General features: G+C 38.4%; 1 protein-coding gene across 1 annotated transcript in view; it reads right to left on the minus strand.

Annotated features, from left to right (window-relative positions):
• The window catches only part of slc8a3 (solute carrier family 8 member 3), a 47,005-nt gene extending 31,465 nt beyond the window's left edge, over nucleotides 1–15,540 (minus strand). The window contains 2 exon segments of the mRNA XM_048205642.1: nucleotides 13,715–15,452; nucleotides 15,455–15,540. Coding sequence (XP_048061599.1) covers nucleotides 13,715–15,452; nucleotides 15,455–15,485 — 1,769 coding nt within the window. The 5' untranslated portion in view covers nucleotides 15,486–15,540.
• Between the last annotated feature and the right edge of the window lie 1,009 nt (nucleotides 15,541–16,549).

The following is a 16,549-nucleotide window of genomic DNA, read 5'->3' on the forward strand; positions in this document are numbered from 1 at the left end:
AATGTCATATGTACACGAAAAAATAAAAGAAAAAGCGAAAGAAAAACCTTTCCGTTTATAGTACATCATTGTCATGTAAGCATACCCTAGGAAAGTGTGTTTGAATGCACAATATTATTCATATTCATATATAATTCATATATTATTCAAACTAATTGAATAAGTTTAATTTAATTTTTTTTTTTACATTTTCAGTTTTCATTTTAGTAATTTTCTTATGTGCTTTTTTATATTTCTATTTAGCTTTAAATATATATTTTTTCAGCTTTAGTTTTAGTAAAACTAGTTTAAACTTTATTTTAGTTAGTTGCCAGGACAAAATTTACATTAAAGTTCCCTTTCGAAAGGGAAATTGCACTGCGTCAAAACGGTAGCCGTTCCCCTAGCGTTTCGACGCAGCGTCTTGTTCCCTGTTCCAGGGAACCATAGTTACATGCGTGACCTGAGACGTATTTTTATCTAATATTTATATTTTACGTTAGCTTTATTTCAATTAAACACAATTATTATAGTTTTAGTTAACAATAACAACACTGCTATGAAGTGGATTATGCCCTGGCCTGAACCGATTGACGGACACCAATTTAATTAGAAACTAATATAAACTTGCATACAGACTCCCTCCCACGCACTCTGTGTGTGAATGGCGTAGTGTTGTGTGTCTGTGAGGTGTCCGTGCATATTGGTTGTATTTATGCAGCATCTTTTCGTCTATATTCAGTAATTCAGACCTGCAGGCACAGAGACTCTCTCGAGCATCATTGCTGCACCAGAAATATGCAACTAAGAAAACCTCTGCCTCATCTGCGTACAACACACACAGATATCCAAATCAAGAGTGAGGAGGAAGGAGAGGGAGAGAGTCTATGTTCTCCCCAGTGTCACCCTGATTATATAAGAGACACGTGCTAAAAATAAACCCTGCAGTGAAAAGGGTGTGTGTGTGCGTTTGTGTGAGTGCATGCATGTCTGCACTGATGGGCAAATACACACACAACCAGGGATACACGTTCAGACTAATTTGACTCAACGCAAACACAAACACACACTGTGCACACATGCCTGCGAGCTCGTGCTCTCTGTGGTTGCCAAGGAGACACAGCTTCCTTCAGCTGAAAAGGAGCAAAGCTCTGGCTCCACACACACACACACTCCAGCCTTTCCGGATACTTTCTGGATTCGGTATGCTAACGCACTCAATATAATTGTGTGTGAAAATGTCTATACAAGATAACTTACTCTTGTTAGTGTTGTTTCCTGGAGCTAACCTCAGGCAACACTCCACTGGCGGCTATTAACAATAGACCGGAACCTTGTACCCCAGGGTGGTCAGCGCTAGTGGGGCTAATAACATGCTTAGCTAGCTGCTAGCGTGACGCTGAGACTCAGATGGGGCCACTTCTGTACTCAACTATGAGGGGCTGCGCTATTACCCTTTGATTAACCTGCAACCTACTGGCAGGGTCCGAATTAACACTCGCTAAATGCCAAATGCAAGTAAAAATTGGCTTTGTCAAGCAAATAAAATGGTTGCTCTCCAGCGGCTGGAACTGCAGAGTTATACATTGTTTAAATTGATTGTAGTGATAATATATAGTATGAGATAGTTGACACCAACAAAAACTATAGATGCCTAAAGTTTAAATATAAATGATAAAATGTGTTCATTTTCAATTTATTCATTTATTGTTTTCATATTTATAAGTGTTTAGGCGAAGCTTTCACGAACACTCGGTCACAGTGTTTTATTTACTGTTGGTTACTAGGTTACCAGGTTACCATATCATCCACTCAAACAACTTGATGGAAACGCACCTAATTCACATTCAATTTTCTTTCTTTTTTTGCGAACTTTGAAAAGATTCGCTTCAGATTTGGGTAGAAACCCAGCTAGTGATGAGCACAGCGATTTACTCAAACTTAATATTCTTCAACTTGAGGCGACAGGTAAAAAATGCAGAGCGCTCGGCGCTTCAGCGTGAAATAGACGCTCAGCGCCTCGTTGCGCTCCTGGCGTTTAAAAAACATGGCGCTCCCATTGAAAACAATTGTAAAAGTACACTAGCCGCTGGAAAAAATGCTTTGGCGGACACACGGCCGATGTTTCTTGAGCACCAAATCAGTGTATTAGAAAGATTTCTGAAGGATCATGTGACACTGAAGACTGGAGTACTAATGCTGAAAATTCAGCTTTGATCACAGAATAAATTACATTTTAAAATATATTAAAATGGAAAACAGTTATTTTAAATTGTAATAATATTTCACAATATTACTGATTTGTACTGTATTTTTGATCAAATAAATACAGCCTTGATGAGTATATGAGTCTTCTTATAAAAACAAAAAATCTTATAGACCCCAATTTATTAATAAATAAATAAATATATATATATATATATATATATATATATATATCAATTAATCGTGATATTAATCTCATCTATCATACATATACACACATATATTTATACATACACTATATTGTCAAAAGTTTTGGGACGCCTGCTTTACATGCACATGAACTTTAATGACATCCCACTCTTAATCCGTAGGGTTTGATATGTAGTTGGCCCACCCTTTGCATAGCTATAACAGCCTCAACTCTTCTGGGAAGGCTTTTCACAAGGTTTAGGAGTGTTTATAGGAACCATTCTTCTAGAAGCTCATTTGTGAGGTCAGGCAGTGATGTTGGACGAGAAGGCCTGGCTCACAGTCTCCGCTCTAATTCATCCCAAAGGTGTTCTATCGGGTTGAGGTCAGGACTCTGTCAAGTTCCTCCACACCAAACTCCCTCATCCATGTCTTTATGGACCTTGCTTTGTGCACTGGTGCGCAGTTATGTTGGAACAGGAAGGGGCCATCCCCAAACTGTTCCCACAAAGTTGGGAGCATGAAATTGTTCAAAATGTCTTGGTATGCTGAAGCATTAAGAGTTCCTTTCACTGGAACTAAGGGGCCAAGCCCAACCCCTGAAAAACAACCCCACACCATAATCCCCCTCCACCAAACTTTACACTTGGCACAATGCAGTCAGGCAAGTACCGTTCTCCTGGCAACCACCAAACCAATCAGATTGCCAGACAGAGAAGCGCGATTCGTCACTCCAGGGAGCATGTCTCCACTGCTCTATAGAGTCCAGTGCTGTACACCACTGCATCCGACGCTTTGCATTGTACTTGGTGATGTAACTGCTCGGCCATGGAAACCCATTCCATGAAGCTCTCTACAGAGCTAATCTGAAGGCCCTGGAATATTTAGTAGTGAGGAAATTTCACTAGGTGGCAACCTATCACGGTACCACGCTTGAATTCACTGAGCTCCTGAGAGCGACCCATTCTTTCACAAATGTTTGTAGAAGCAGTCTGCATGCCTACGTGCTTGATTTTATACACCTGTGGCCATGGAAGTGATTGGAACACCTGAATTCAATGATTTGGAGGGGTGTCCCAATACTTTTGGCAATATAGTGTATATACATACATATACATATACACACACATATATTACGTGAACAAACTTTTATTTTAGATGCGATTAATCAAGATTAATCATTTTGACAGCACATATTTATTTATATATAATTTTTCTAAATGTTATAATTTGCTTTGTTTGCAGTTTTCATGGTGGTAAAAAATATTTATGGTCTGACAGAACTGTTAATTTTCTTAATTCACTTAACACTGTCTGGTATGACAGAAAGTTAATTTTGGACCCTGCCTACAGGTGGCCATCACCATGGGAACTACTTATGGGATGGAGATGGTGATATCTGACACGTGTCTAATAACATCAGTATCAGTATTACAGCAGAATTGAGCTTCGTGCTGCAGAGACTGGATCTTTAGACTCAGTGCACCACTTGATCCATGCAATGCTTTATACTGTAGGTCGCAGTGTTTGTTATTTAAGCATGTCATTAATCAGCAATTCCTCTGCGGAAAATGGCTGTAGAGGGACTCGTGGATAGGATTCTGATTCACAGTGGAGAGTGCTGTAATCATTTCATTGATCGATCTCTGTCTGTAATGTTACTGCCAGTGTTCAGTCGAACTGTCTTGAGATTCCAAAGGGGATTCCAAAGGGCTCCACAGTCTCTTCCTGTGTATGTTAATAATAACGGCTCAGTGGTCACAAACTCAATGAAACTCGCTGATGATTGTGTGCTGCATACTTCAGCCTTGACTGTGGCCTAAGTTCAACTATCAACAACAACTATATACAGCACTATCTATACACTACCGTTCAAAACTTTAGGGGTTAGTATGATTCAGAAATTAATACTTTTATACAGCATTAAATGCATCAAAATTGACAGCAATATATTGTTATAAAAGATTTCTATTCATCAATGAAATCTTGAAAAAAATGAATCACTGTTTCCACAAAAATATTAAGCCGCACAACTGTTTTCAAGAAATGTTTCACCAAATCATCATTATAGAATAATTTAACACAGAAATAAAATACATTTTAAAATATATTCAAATAGAAAACAGTCTGCATAACATTACAGTATGTGTATAATAAAGAGAAAGACCTAATTAAGTTGAGGATCATAAATGAGTTTCTGTTCTGAGCAGCCCATGCTCAGACTCTCCTTGATTAATTTACTTTTTTTAGTTTATTTAATTTTCTATTTTAGTTTGGAACTTGGAGAAGTACTTAACCACAGCCTAATGTTACACCCCAGAAAAGTACTTCTAAATCCATAATAATCTGAGACATTTAGCTTTAGTTACTTACAGTCTTCAACTAACTCAAAATAAATGAGATGGGTGGTGAATGAAAGAATCTCAATATCAACCTCAATCAGTGACATTCCTGTCCAAACGGAATTAGATTTCTCAGAGGACCACCAAGTTAGCCTGAAAACAGTAGGTAATTTACTCTTTACCAAGGGTTGTGTGAAAAAAAACACAGATGTGTTTTGACAGGATTGTATGTCTGCAACACAAATATACCTAACCTCCTCAGGGAAAACTAGTCCTGTCTGACAAGACTCAAGAGAGAAAGATGAGCAAAGTGTGCTGGATCAAACTGAATTAACACTACTACACATACAGCATTGCCACCATGCAGCTCCTCCTGGGCAGAATATTAGGCGTGGACAATACCACTTACAAGTACAATCAAAGGTCAATATTGCCAATACTGTTAAAAAATACTGATACTTCAAAGACTTAAATGTCAGTCTATTCCTCACACAAAACTGAAAAAGGAAAGTCATATGGGTCTGGATCGACACGGGAGTGTAAATCAAGACAGAATTTTCACATTTGGATGAACTATTCCTTGAAATCCAAATATATTTATGATTTACATCATATATTCACCCTCTTTGCTGTTCAATCCATTATTCAAGCAGCTCTCCTCATCTGCTCTCTCACTCTCTGTCACAAGGAATTTTTCCATTCACAGGAGTCACTAAGATGTTCGAGCTGATGTCTGGAGTGAATGTAGTAAAACAAGAGTGAAGTGAACTCAAATTCATACAGACACAAGCACAGCCTCTCTAATATGATACTAGATCCTTGACCATACAATGTTTTGCATTTATTTCTCTCAACTGAGTCAGACGGCTTGGACCACACCACAGAATTATGGTCAAATAAAAAAACTGTCGAATGCTTCATGACTGGGCTGTACAGCTTTTATGAACTGTGTTGACTTATTTTTGTTAAGTATAACTAGGCAATGTAGGTACTGTAGGAAACACAATCAGTACATTAAACATGATAAACACCTATTTTAACTTTACACAATTACCAATAAGCCACACTCCTGCAAAGACCTCATGACAGGACTCTCTGCTCATTATGCTTCATAATGACACAACTACTCCTGATACGTTGGCCTAAACATGTTTGTGTTCTGTGAAGAAACCAAAACATATTCTCTAGAAGAAGCACCTATTATTTCATCATAAAGAATTAATAATGTTTACTTTATCTAAATGATTCATTACACTGTGGAGCTCTGCTATAACTGCAGATTTACAAAAAAATGTTTGAAAGCCCAAAGGGAGGCGAGAGACAGAAAAACAGGGCAGAGAAGAATCAGATGAGAAGGCTAATGATACAGATCCTCTTTCTACTGTTGCTTTCCTTTCATCATTCGACCAAATGCTGACTGAACTACAGGCACAATAATTAAAGCTACTAACACACAAACTCCAGTGACTATAGTCACAACAACTAACTCCACTGGTATATATGTACTAATTTCGGTAACACTTTACTTGAAGGGGTGTGCATAAGACTGACATGACACCTTCATAATCATGACATGACACGTGTCATGAATATGAAGGAGGTTTTATGAATGTTTATGACAACTGTCATTTAATGTCATTCACTCAATTATGTTATTTTTAATGCAAAGATGACATTGTTTGAGATGTCCGAGTTATGACAACTTGACATAAACCAATACATCATAACCTGTCAGTGTCTTTGTCATAACAACTTGACATTATTTAGCTTTATGGGTTAACATTGCATTAAACTGTCATGTAGTTGGTTTTGACATGAGGGCATTATAATAGTGTCATAAATATGTATCTTGAGCTCAAGTACAGTGGTACAAATTGAACTTGTCATTAAAATGTCATTAAGTGACAATACTCTGACAAATAATTTTATAACAGCGTCATGACTATTTTTCATTTCATGTTTTTGTTTGTTTGTTTTTTTAAGTTTCCTCCAACAGAAGGTCAGATAATAGACAATTTCAAATTTCGTAAAAAAGATTACACTGTTATAAAATAATGGTAACACTTTATTTTAGGGTCTTTTAACTAGTTGCTTATTACTATTAGCATTCATATGGCTAAAATATTGGCTGTTTATTAGTACTTATAAAGCACATATTAATGCCTTATTCTGCATGATCTTATTCTACATTCTTAATCCTACCCAATACCTAAACTTAACAATTAACTATAATAAGCAGTAAATTAAAACAGAGTTTATTGAGGGAAAAGTCATAGTTAATCGTTTATATATGTGTTCCCTATACTGAAGTGTTACCAAAATAATGTAATGTAATGTTAACCCATAAAGCTAAGTAGTTTTTTAAGTTTGATAATTAATCTGCTATGTCATGTTTATGACAGGTTATGATGTTTTGCTAATGTCAAGTTGTCATGACAAAGACACTGACAGGTTATGATGTATTGGTTTATGTCAAGTTGTCATAACTCGGACATCTCAAACAATGTCATCTTTGCATTAAAAATAACATAATTGAGTGAATGACATTAAATGACAGTTGTCATAAACATTCATAAAACCTCCTTCATATTCATGACACGTGTCATGTCATGATTATGAAGGTGTCATGTCAGTCTTATGCACACCCCTTCAAGTAAAGTGTTACCCTAATTTCTTTATTTCAAAAATCTGAATTATGAATCAAACTAAATTGCATGTGAATTTAAAACGTATATATCCAATAATAAAATACTTGACTCCTAGTGACTATATTTACAGCAACCTCATAAACTACAGTGTCTAAAATTACAACTAGTAATTCAACCAGACTATAACTACAGCTACTAGCTCATAAACAGTGTCTAAACTTAGTCTAATAGAAACTTGAATTTCATCTACTTAAATTATGTTGCCTCAAATTGCATGAAGTCAGAAACTACAACAGCTCAAATCAGAGCCAATTATTAATTAACTCAAATAAAGCTTTCCACTCACAAAAAGCATTATTACCAAGTGGTATAATAAATTAAAGCCATAAAATTGGGCCAGAAAGACAATCCTGGTGATCTGAAATGAAAAACTTGAGAGAGCAAGAAAGAGAGAGAAGAGAGAATTGGTTCCTGGTGCATTCTGGTGCATCGTGCTGCAGCATCATGGGAATATAACGAGCACCAGCCGAGAAGGAGATCCCCGACACACACACACATTTTATGGGGACTTTCCATAGACATAATGTTTTATATACTGTACAAACTGAATATACTATCCCCTACCCCTAAACCTACACATCAACTTTCTGCATTTTCACATTTTCAAAAACATCATTTAGTATTATTTATAAGCTGTTTTTCTCATGGGGACCAGAGAAATGTCCCCACAAGGTAAAAAATGTCTGGTATTACTATTCATTTAGTCTATTTTAATTTGGACATTTGGTCCCCACAACCAGGACCAGATTTATGCATATCATTTATCCAATGAGGAGAAATGAATATATATAATTTAATTATTATTATTATTTCACTCTAATGCAAAAAGTCTGTAAGACAATTACTTTATACAAACCGAACTTGGGACGTTTTTTAAATTTAAATAAAATGAAAACTAAAAGACTTTCAAATCACATGAGCCAATATTTTATTCACAAGCGAACAAAGATAACATAACAAATGTTTAAACTGAGAAATTTTACAATTTTATGCACAAAATTAGCTAATTTCAAAATTGATGCATGCTACAGTTCTCAAAAAAGTTGGCACGGGGGGCAACGAATGGCTGAAAAAGCAAGACATTTTAAAACGATTCAGCTTGGAGAACATCTAGCAATTAATTAAATTAATTGATATCAGGTCTGTAACATGATTAGCTATAAAAGGGATGTCTTAGAGAGGCAGAGTCTCTCAGAAGTAAAGCTGTGAAAGAGTGCGTAAAAAGATTGTGGAAAACAATGTTCCTCAATGTCAAATTGCAAAGGCTTTGCAAATCTCACCATCTACAGTGCATAACATCATCAAAAGTTTCAGAGAAACTGGAGAAGTCTCTGTTTGTAAGGGACAAGGCTGAAGACCTTTATTGGATGCCCGTGGTCTTCAGGCCCTCAGATGACACTGCATCACTCATCGGCATGATTGTGTCAATGACATTACTATATGGGCCCAGGAATACTTCCAGAAACCACTGTCAGTAAACACAATCCGCCGTGTCATCTGCAGATGCCAACCAAATTTCTATAATGCAAAAAGCAAGCCATATGTGAACATGGTCCAGAAGCGTCGTTGTGTCCTGTGGGCCAAGGCTAGTGTTGTCAAAAGTACCGACTTCGGTACCTAGTCGGTACTGAAATTTAAAAATGTGACGCTTTGAACGCTGTTGAGTGGATTCGTAAACATCTCTGATTGGCCGTTGTTTTCACGCCTCATCGGATATGTCTGTGATAGGCTTCAATGATCAACGCTGTAAAAACGTTGTAAATAGTCATCAATTAATCTCTTCACTAAGCGCTTACACAGATACACACGGGAGCGTTTGAAAGCAGGCGTCTATCGCGGATCGGTCCACTGTTAGACGCCTGCTTTCAATCGCTCGCGCTCCCACTTTCAAATTCAAACACTTCCGTGTGCTTTCAAATGCTCCCACGCGTTGATCATTGTAGCCAATCACAGGCATATCCGATGAGCGCGTCAACACAATGGCCAATCAGAGATGTTTACGAATCCGCTCAACAGCGCTCAAAGCGTCACGTTTTTAAAATTTCAGTACCGATAGGTACCGAAGTCGGTACTTTTGACAACACTAGCCAAGCCTCATTTAAAATGACTGTTTTCAAAGTGAAAAGTGTTCTATGGTTAGACGATGAAAATGAAAAATACGTCAAAGACGACCACAAACTCTTCAGCAGCTGGAAACCTATATCAGGCAAGAATGGGACCAAATTCCAACACCAAAACTCCAGAAACTCATAACCTCGATGCCCAGACGTCTTCACACGGTTTTGAAAAGAAGAGGAGATGCCACACCATGGTAAACATGCCCCCGTCCCAACTGAGACCTGTAGCAGGCATCAAATTTAAAAAGAGCTCATTTTGTGCATAAAATTGTAAAATTTCTCAGTTTAAACATGTTACGTTATCTATGTTCTATTGTGATTAAAATATTGGCTCAGGTGATTTGAAAGTCTTTTAGTTTTTATTTTATTCAAATTTAAAAAATTTGTCCCAACTTTTCCAGAATTCGGGTTGTAAATTTTACATTTAAAATTTAAAAAACAATCGCTGTCATGCAGAAATCTCATATCTCCATATTTTGTCTTTTTTCTCATAAATCAAACTGTGAATAAAACCTCATAATTCCACTCTGCCTCAATCTTGTATGAAGTGCTGCACATGTTGGACCTTCTCTGCTTGCTTGCGATGCAAATGCAAGTAGAGAACTGGTTGTTTGAATAAGTAAAGTGTTTTTTTAACTCAAAAAACACTATATATAAAGTCTAATGTTTTACGTATTCGGGGAGTGGAGAAGAGTGTCTTATTTGCAGTGTTTGGGGGAGGGGGGGGTCCAAAAATCTCTTTTGCCTATGAGGTATATACGGCCCTGCCCACAATGTAGGGTTTACCAGGACACAAACACACTCATAAAACACTCACACTCACTACATATTCACACATAAATACTATGTATACACTCTCACTATGTACACGCTCTCTCAAACTCACACTTACACACTGTGTGTAACACAATAGCCGCATTTCCATTACAAATTTGTGCAAAACTTTTGCAATGTTTTCTAAATATCGATAAAAACTATTGCAAAATGACAGCGTTTCCATTAACCAATGTTACATGACTAAAACGTCTTTTTTTCCTCTCGTGATAAGTCATTTCAGAAATCATGACAACTGATGTTAGTAGGTTTAAGTATATCACAGCCACTGCACTAGCCATTATTTTTAATCAAAGTAGATGTAGGCGTGTTATCCAAGCATTTATGGCAAGGAAAGGCCCTTATACTTGGGAGCAGCCACGTATGAGGTGTTTCTGGGTGTTTCTCCCACTTATCTGCTTCGAGGTCTTGATAAATTCAAATTGTGGCATTTCTTTGTTGTTTAGACTCCAGTAGTCCCGTAATACTTTAGTCTTTTATGAGTTTAATGAAGAACTCTCGTCTTCTGTTCAAACATACTGCGCCCTCTTTAAAGAATGATTGACTTTAACATACGGCAGATGACCTGTAAATGCGAAAAAACAGTTTCCACTGCAGTTTTGCGAAATATTCCTTTTTCGAATTGCTTGAAAAACAATCTCATGTGAGCATATAAACCTTTTTGCGACATATGGGAGTTTTTGCAAAATTAACGTGTTTCCATTGGGCGAATTTTCAATTTGCAATTTCAATTTGCCCAATTTAAAGGGTAATGTAAACGTGGCTACTGATAGTGTACACAGTAAAAAAAAAAATAGAAATGTATATAAAAAGATGGAGAGGTTTAGTAGGTAACATTTTTTCTCTAAATATCTTTGTTTTCTCTTATCTTCTGTCTCTATCTCCAAAGGGTTAAAGGTCATTGAAAAGGGGTCACTGTGACATAAAACTCCAGAAACCTATTACAAAGGAGAGAGAGACAGATTGTGTATATCTACAGTGTGCTGACTGTTGACCTTTATTATAGCAGAACAGAGGGAAGGATAGCTCCATATAATCTAGTTAGTTAGTGCACTGGTTAAAGTGCCTGTGATTTAAACCCTGCTGGTGGCAACGGCAGGTGCTTGGTTATGATAAATGCAGATGTCTTTACTCAACTTTCTCTCTGCAAGCAGTCCATTGACTCAACCGTGACTGAGGAATGGTGCCTGCTATTCATATACTAGGGTTGTCATGATACCTTCATCACATTTTATGGTACGACACCAGTGTCACTCTCTAGACATGATACCACTTACAGTGTTTGGATGCATTGTTCCTTACACAAGTCTGCAATGACAAGCAATTTGTCTGTGTGTCCCCAGATTTTTCAGCCCAGTGGTCTTTCAATTATTTTTTTTGTATCTTTAATTATTAAGGAGTAGGTAAAACACTGTGGCAGAAATCACACAATTCATGTCTAAATTTGGTCAGTCGAATCAAGTTGCAGATCATTTGTTTTAAACTGAAAACTCTTTCATTATCATTATTTCATTATGCTGATTTGGTGCTCAAGAAACATTTCATATTATAGCGTGTGAATGACAAAAATGTTCTTTAACAGAAAGTGAGTTTTAAAACACTGTAATACTGTTAAACAGTCACTTAATGCGGATGAATTGAGTTTTTCCATTAACACTCTGAGTAATGCATACAGCACATGGGTAGTTGACATGAAATACTTCTGGAAAGTTGACATGTCCTACAATCTGACATGCTATACTCCATCTAAAACTATTTTATCCATTATTATGCATCTTTTATGATCTCAGATTAATTCAGAGACTACTTGCAATACTTGGAGTTTAAAAATTCATTGGCCTCACCACAAGACTACTTAAAATGGCAAAAACGTGATTAAAAATCGTGAAACATTTACCATGGTTATGGTTTCACAGACAGGGCTTAGGTTAAGCCAGGATTAGGGCTTAGTTCAGTTAGGACATTTAAGTAGCTTTTATAAACGTGCCTTAGAAAAAAAAAAAAACATTACTGGTGTGAATCTTGAGACAAAACAAATGGCACTGACATATTTTAAATCTATCAGTGCAAGTTGCTTTCAGTTAAAACAGCTCAAACATGCATGTCTGTGAAACTGGGGGTTAGTGACCTCTAAGATATACACACTCCTTTACATATAAATATTGATTTGAACCAAAAATGAATTTTAATGTTTAGATGTTAATCTAAAAGAAAAAAAAGTCCAATACCATGTGCCAACTACTCACATAGCCTTACATATAGACCGTGGGTGGGTTGAAGTGTCATGTGGAATATGCTGTGAATATTCTTACTGAACTATTAATACCCAGCAGCATATCTGGACCAGCACTCCACACGTCTCTTCCTCTCTGTTTCTATCTGGTCTGCGTGTTACTGTATTACTGGATCTCTTTCAAATCTCACATGAATGAACTGAATTAATTAAACACCAACATTCCTGAGAGAAATCTCAGAAACCCTCCCTAAACCTCAATGGAGTGAGTGAGTATGCTAAAACAGAGAAAATGTATGTATATAAAAGTGATTAAATTGCATATCACTTATATTGGAAGTCACAGAAGATTTAGAAAGCAGACAGAAAACAGTACGAAAAAAATGTTTTCCGGCATTTGTGCCCTTCTAGTACAGCTATTATAACACAGCATGACCAACTCAATATTCATAAGTCTCAAACATAAAACCTCAACTTTCAACTGCGAGCACGCATCCTTACAGTGGGCCCAAATACTATCTGGACACTTACAAAAATGAATAAATGTCCTTGCAATACATAACAAAATAGCAAACCATGCCTCCATGGTTTGCTATTTTGTTATGTATTGCAAGGACATTCATTTATTTGAAAGAAATATAGTGCAAATACACTTTTCAAGCAAAGCATTTCACAAAATAGTAGTATTCGTAGGTTTTAAATAATAAAACAATAGAGGTATTGTTTAAATTAAGACTAAAAGTATTTGAATTCATTCTGGTTGTCAAATTTTGGTAAAAAAAAAAAAAAGTCCATGTGATCAGCTACGCCTGTGGTTTCTCTGCTAGAACACCTTTGTGACTTCATACATCCATTAACTTAATACATCTATTTTTTACACAAGCTGGTGCAATAGTAATTGAAAATTTGCTCAGAAAGGTGAAGTTAGTTCGCTTTAGCAGCATCTGTTTGCAAATGACACTTGGTTTGACATTTTGCAGTACAGCAAAACGTATCCAAATACTATTTGGGGCCACTGTATATCTTTGAGCTTTATAAATCCCAGTCTCTTTACCCTCTGGCCTTGAAAAAAAGGAAAAAATATGAATTAAAGTAAAGCATATTTACCAGGTCTCGTCGTTTTTGAACTCTAGCTCACCGTAGGCGTCCTCAAAGTCCTCTCCGCCGCCCTTAGCGAGTCCCTCCATTGTACGGAAAGGAATGATGACTGTCCCTCTCGCTCCTGACGTCCTCAGCACTTTCACTTCCATGATGCCCACACTTTCACTCACGTGCATGGACTCGCTTTCAAAAGTGAAAATGCCTGCGTGGTCATCATCGAGGATGGTAATCGTGGCAACAGCAGGGAATCCTAACAAGGCCTTTGGATACGGCAGGCTACTGGGCGACAGCACCTCATCCTCGGTCTCCAGAACACGCACATTACTGAGCCGCACAAAGAAATGCTCGTCCTCCTCAAAGATGTCATCATCGATGATGCCAACGGTGATTTCCTTGACAACCTCACCAGGTTTGAACACCACCGTGCCCTCCGTGAACTCATAGTCCGCACCGGCGTTCGCCGAGCCGTCTTCCGTTTTATAATCCACATAGATTGTATTAGCAATGTCGCCACCTTTACGCACTATCGTGAGCAGAACAGCCCCGCAGTTCTCCAGACACTGGTAAATGGCAGGTTCAAACATAATTCGGGACACAAACTCCTCAGGTTCTTCTACGTGAACTTCTTGAACACTAGTGCTGCGTTTGGCCTGCTCGGCCACATGCTTCTTTAGGATGTTTCCGGCGCCAGTCATCATCCTCGTGGCCTGGATACGATAAAACGCTCTGCTTTTCTGTTGGTGTGACAGTGCATAATAGTTGGCCATCTCCACTAGCTGGTCCAGCTCCTTCTCTGGGTGTTTCTGCTTCAGGTCCTTCAAGATACGGATCATATCTCTGCGAGACTCGTCCACCTCCTTGCCCTCAATAAGGCCCATCAAGTTACTAGCAGCTCCACCATCGACGAAATGAGAATTCATCATCTTTCCATCCATTTCGATGCCTTTGGAGCGGTCACCCTCCGTCTCGATAATGACGCCTCTGTGCTTGTCCGTGCGATATTTCTTGTGCATGAACTTGTAGAAGAGCAGGCGACGGTCGGCAACCCAAGCCAGAATGACACAGATGGGGAAGAACGCCAAGGTGAGAAGCCCTTCCCATACTTGGACTACGTTGGGCGAGAACACAGCCAGGATCATATAGAGCCAGATGTAGGCAAACACGCTCCATGCTGCCGTCACGAAAAACACACGTAGGTGTTTCACCTTCCGGACCTCCCCCTCCGGGATCACTGACACACACAGGCCGATGATCACAAACATGTTGAAGGCGGCGCTGCCTACAATGGTGGATGGGCCGAGTTCACCAGCATGGAACTCGTGTCCACAAATCTCGATGACGGAAAGCATGATCTCAGGGGCGGAGGAGCCCAACGCCATGAGCGTGAGGTTGGACACGGTCTCGTTCCACACACGGATTGTCGTGGTTGTAGTCTCACCATTCGGACGCTTGATGATGATTTCCTTTTCTTGGGAGGTGATGACCTCAATGGCGGCCATGAAGCGATCTGCAATAATTGACACCCCCAGGAACATGTAGATCATTGCCACGAAGTACACAATGACTCTTGCGATCTTGTCACCCATGGAAGGGTCCTCGGGGTACCAGATGGGTAAGATGATGCCAGGTTGGCATCGACCCGTCTCCTCGAAGCATGCGGTGTTGTTCGGGAGGGGCGGGCTTGGCGTGACTCGCGCCTCTGCGCAGAGGAAGGTTGTTGCCACGCAGACCACACCTAACCAGAGTAGGCAGAAGTCTTTGTCCTTAAGCGATCCATGCACCCTCCTTCACCTCAAGGGTCTGTGATCTCTAGCTGTCCTTTGGGAATCCAGCACTGGGCTGTCTTTGGTTCCACACGCCACCTAAGAGAGAAGAAAAGCAGGGAGTGAATCAGAGAACAAGAAATCTGTTCTTCACCTTTCACCCATCACAACACCTTCCTAATGGCAGAATAAAGGCTCCTGACATCAGGGGGCTGGAGGATGAACAGTGCAAATGTAATGTAAGCAAACTCATCTGAGAATTCTGCAAATAAAGCCATTATTCTTTGCTAGATTTGTGAGCAGTGCGTGCGTGATATAATATGGTGAAATACTAAAGGTCCACACAGCAGAAAGCTAAAAGGCCTCACTCAGCAGGTGTGAATGTTGCCAGAATAAGCAATGTCCAAAATTACGCACTGGAAAACATCAACAACAGAGCAAGGGCAGCGTGTTGCTCCGTTCCAACATACTGCCTATTGAGGCAGCATTTTAAGGCTCCTATTTCAAAAGCTAAATTAATAATGCAGTCCTTTTTTTGGCAAACGGGTTAATGACATGACACTAATTTTTTTGTGTCCATATGGTTTAATTAAATAAATAAATAAAAAATAAAATTTCAAAATAAATTTGCAAATTACTTGCATACATTCTCTTTTTTGAGGACCAAGTCAAAAATGTATGTTTTTAATTCATTATGAATATGAAGAATATTTGGAGGATGATTGCAAAAATGTCAATGTGGTGTAACCATAAATACTTCGTACCAAATACCTGATCTTGTTTAAAAAAGGTGAAATTCTCAATAATAAAAAAAAAAACACTTTAAAAATAGTTCCAAATAGTAGGTTCGTTTATATTACATCTTTAATCAGCATCATAAACTACAGAAAGGCTTGTTATAAGAATCAAATGGTGTAACCCAGGGGTCTCCAGACTTGATCACGGAGGGCCACTGTCCTGCAGAGCTTAGCTCCAACCCTAATTAAACACACCTGAACCAGCTAATCAAGATCTAATTAGGCATTCTAGAAACTTCCGAAGCAGACGCTAGGAGACCCCTAGTGTAACCGGTTACACC

This window comes from Megalobrama amblycephala, linkage group LG10, assembly GCF_018812025.1.
Source record: "Megalobrama amblycephala isolate DHTTF-2021 linkage group LG10, ASM1881202v1, whole genome shotgun sequence".
Classification (NCBI taxonomy): Eukaryota; Metazoa; Chordata; class Actinopteri; order Cypriniformes; family Xenocyprididae; genus Megalobrama; species Megalobrama amblycephala.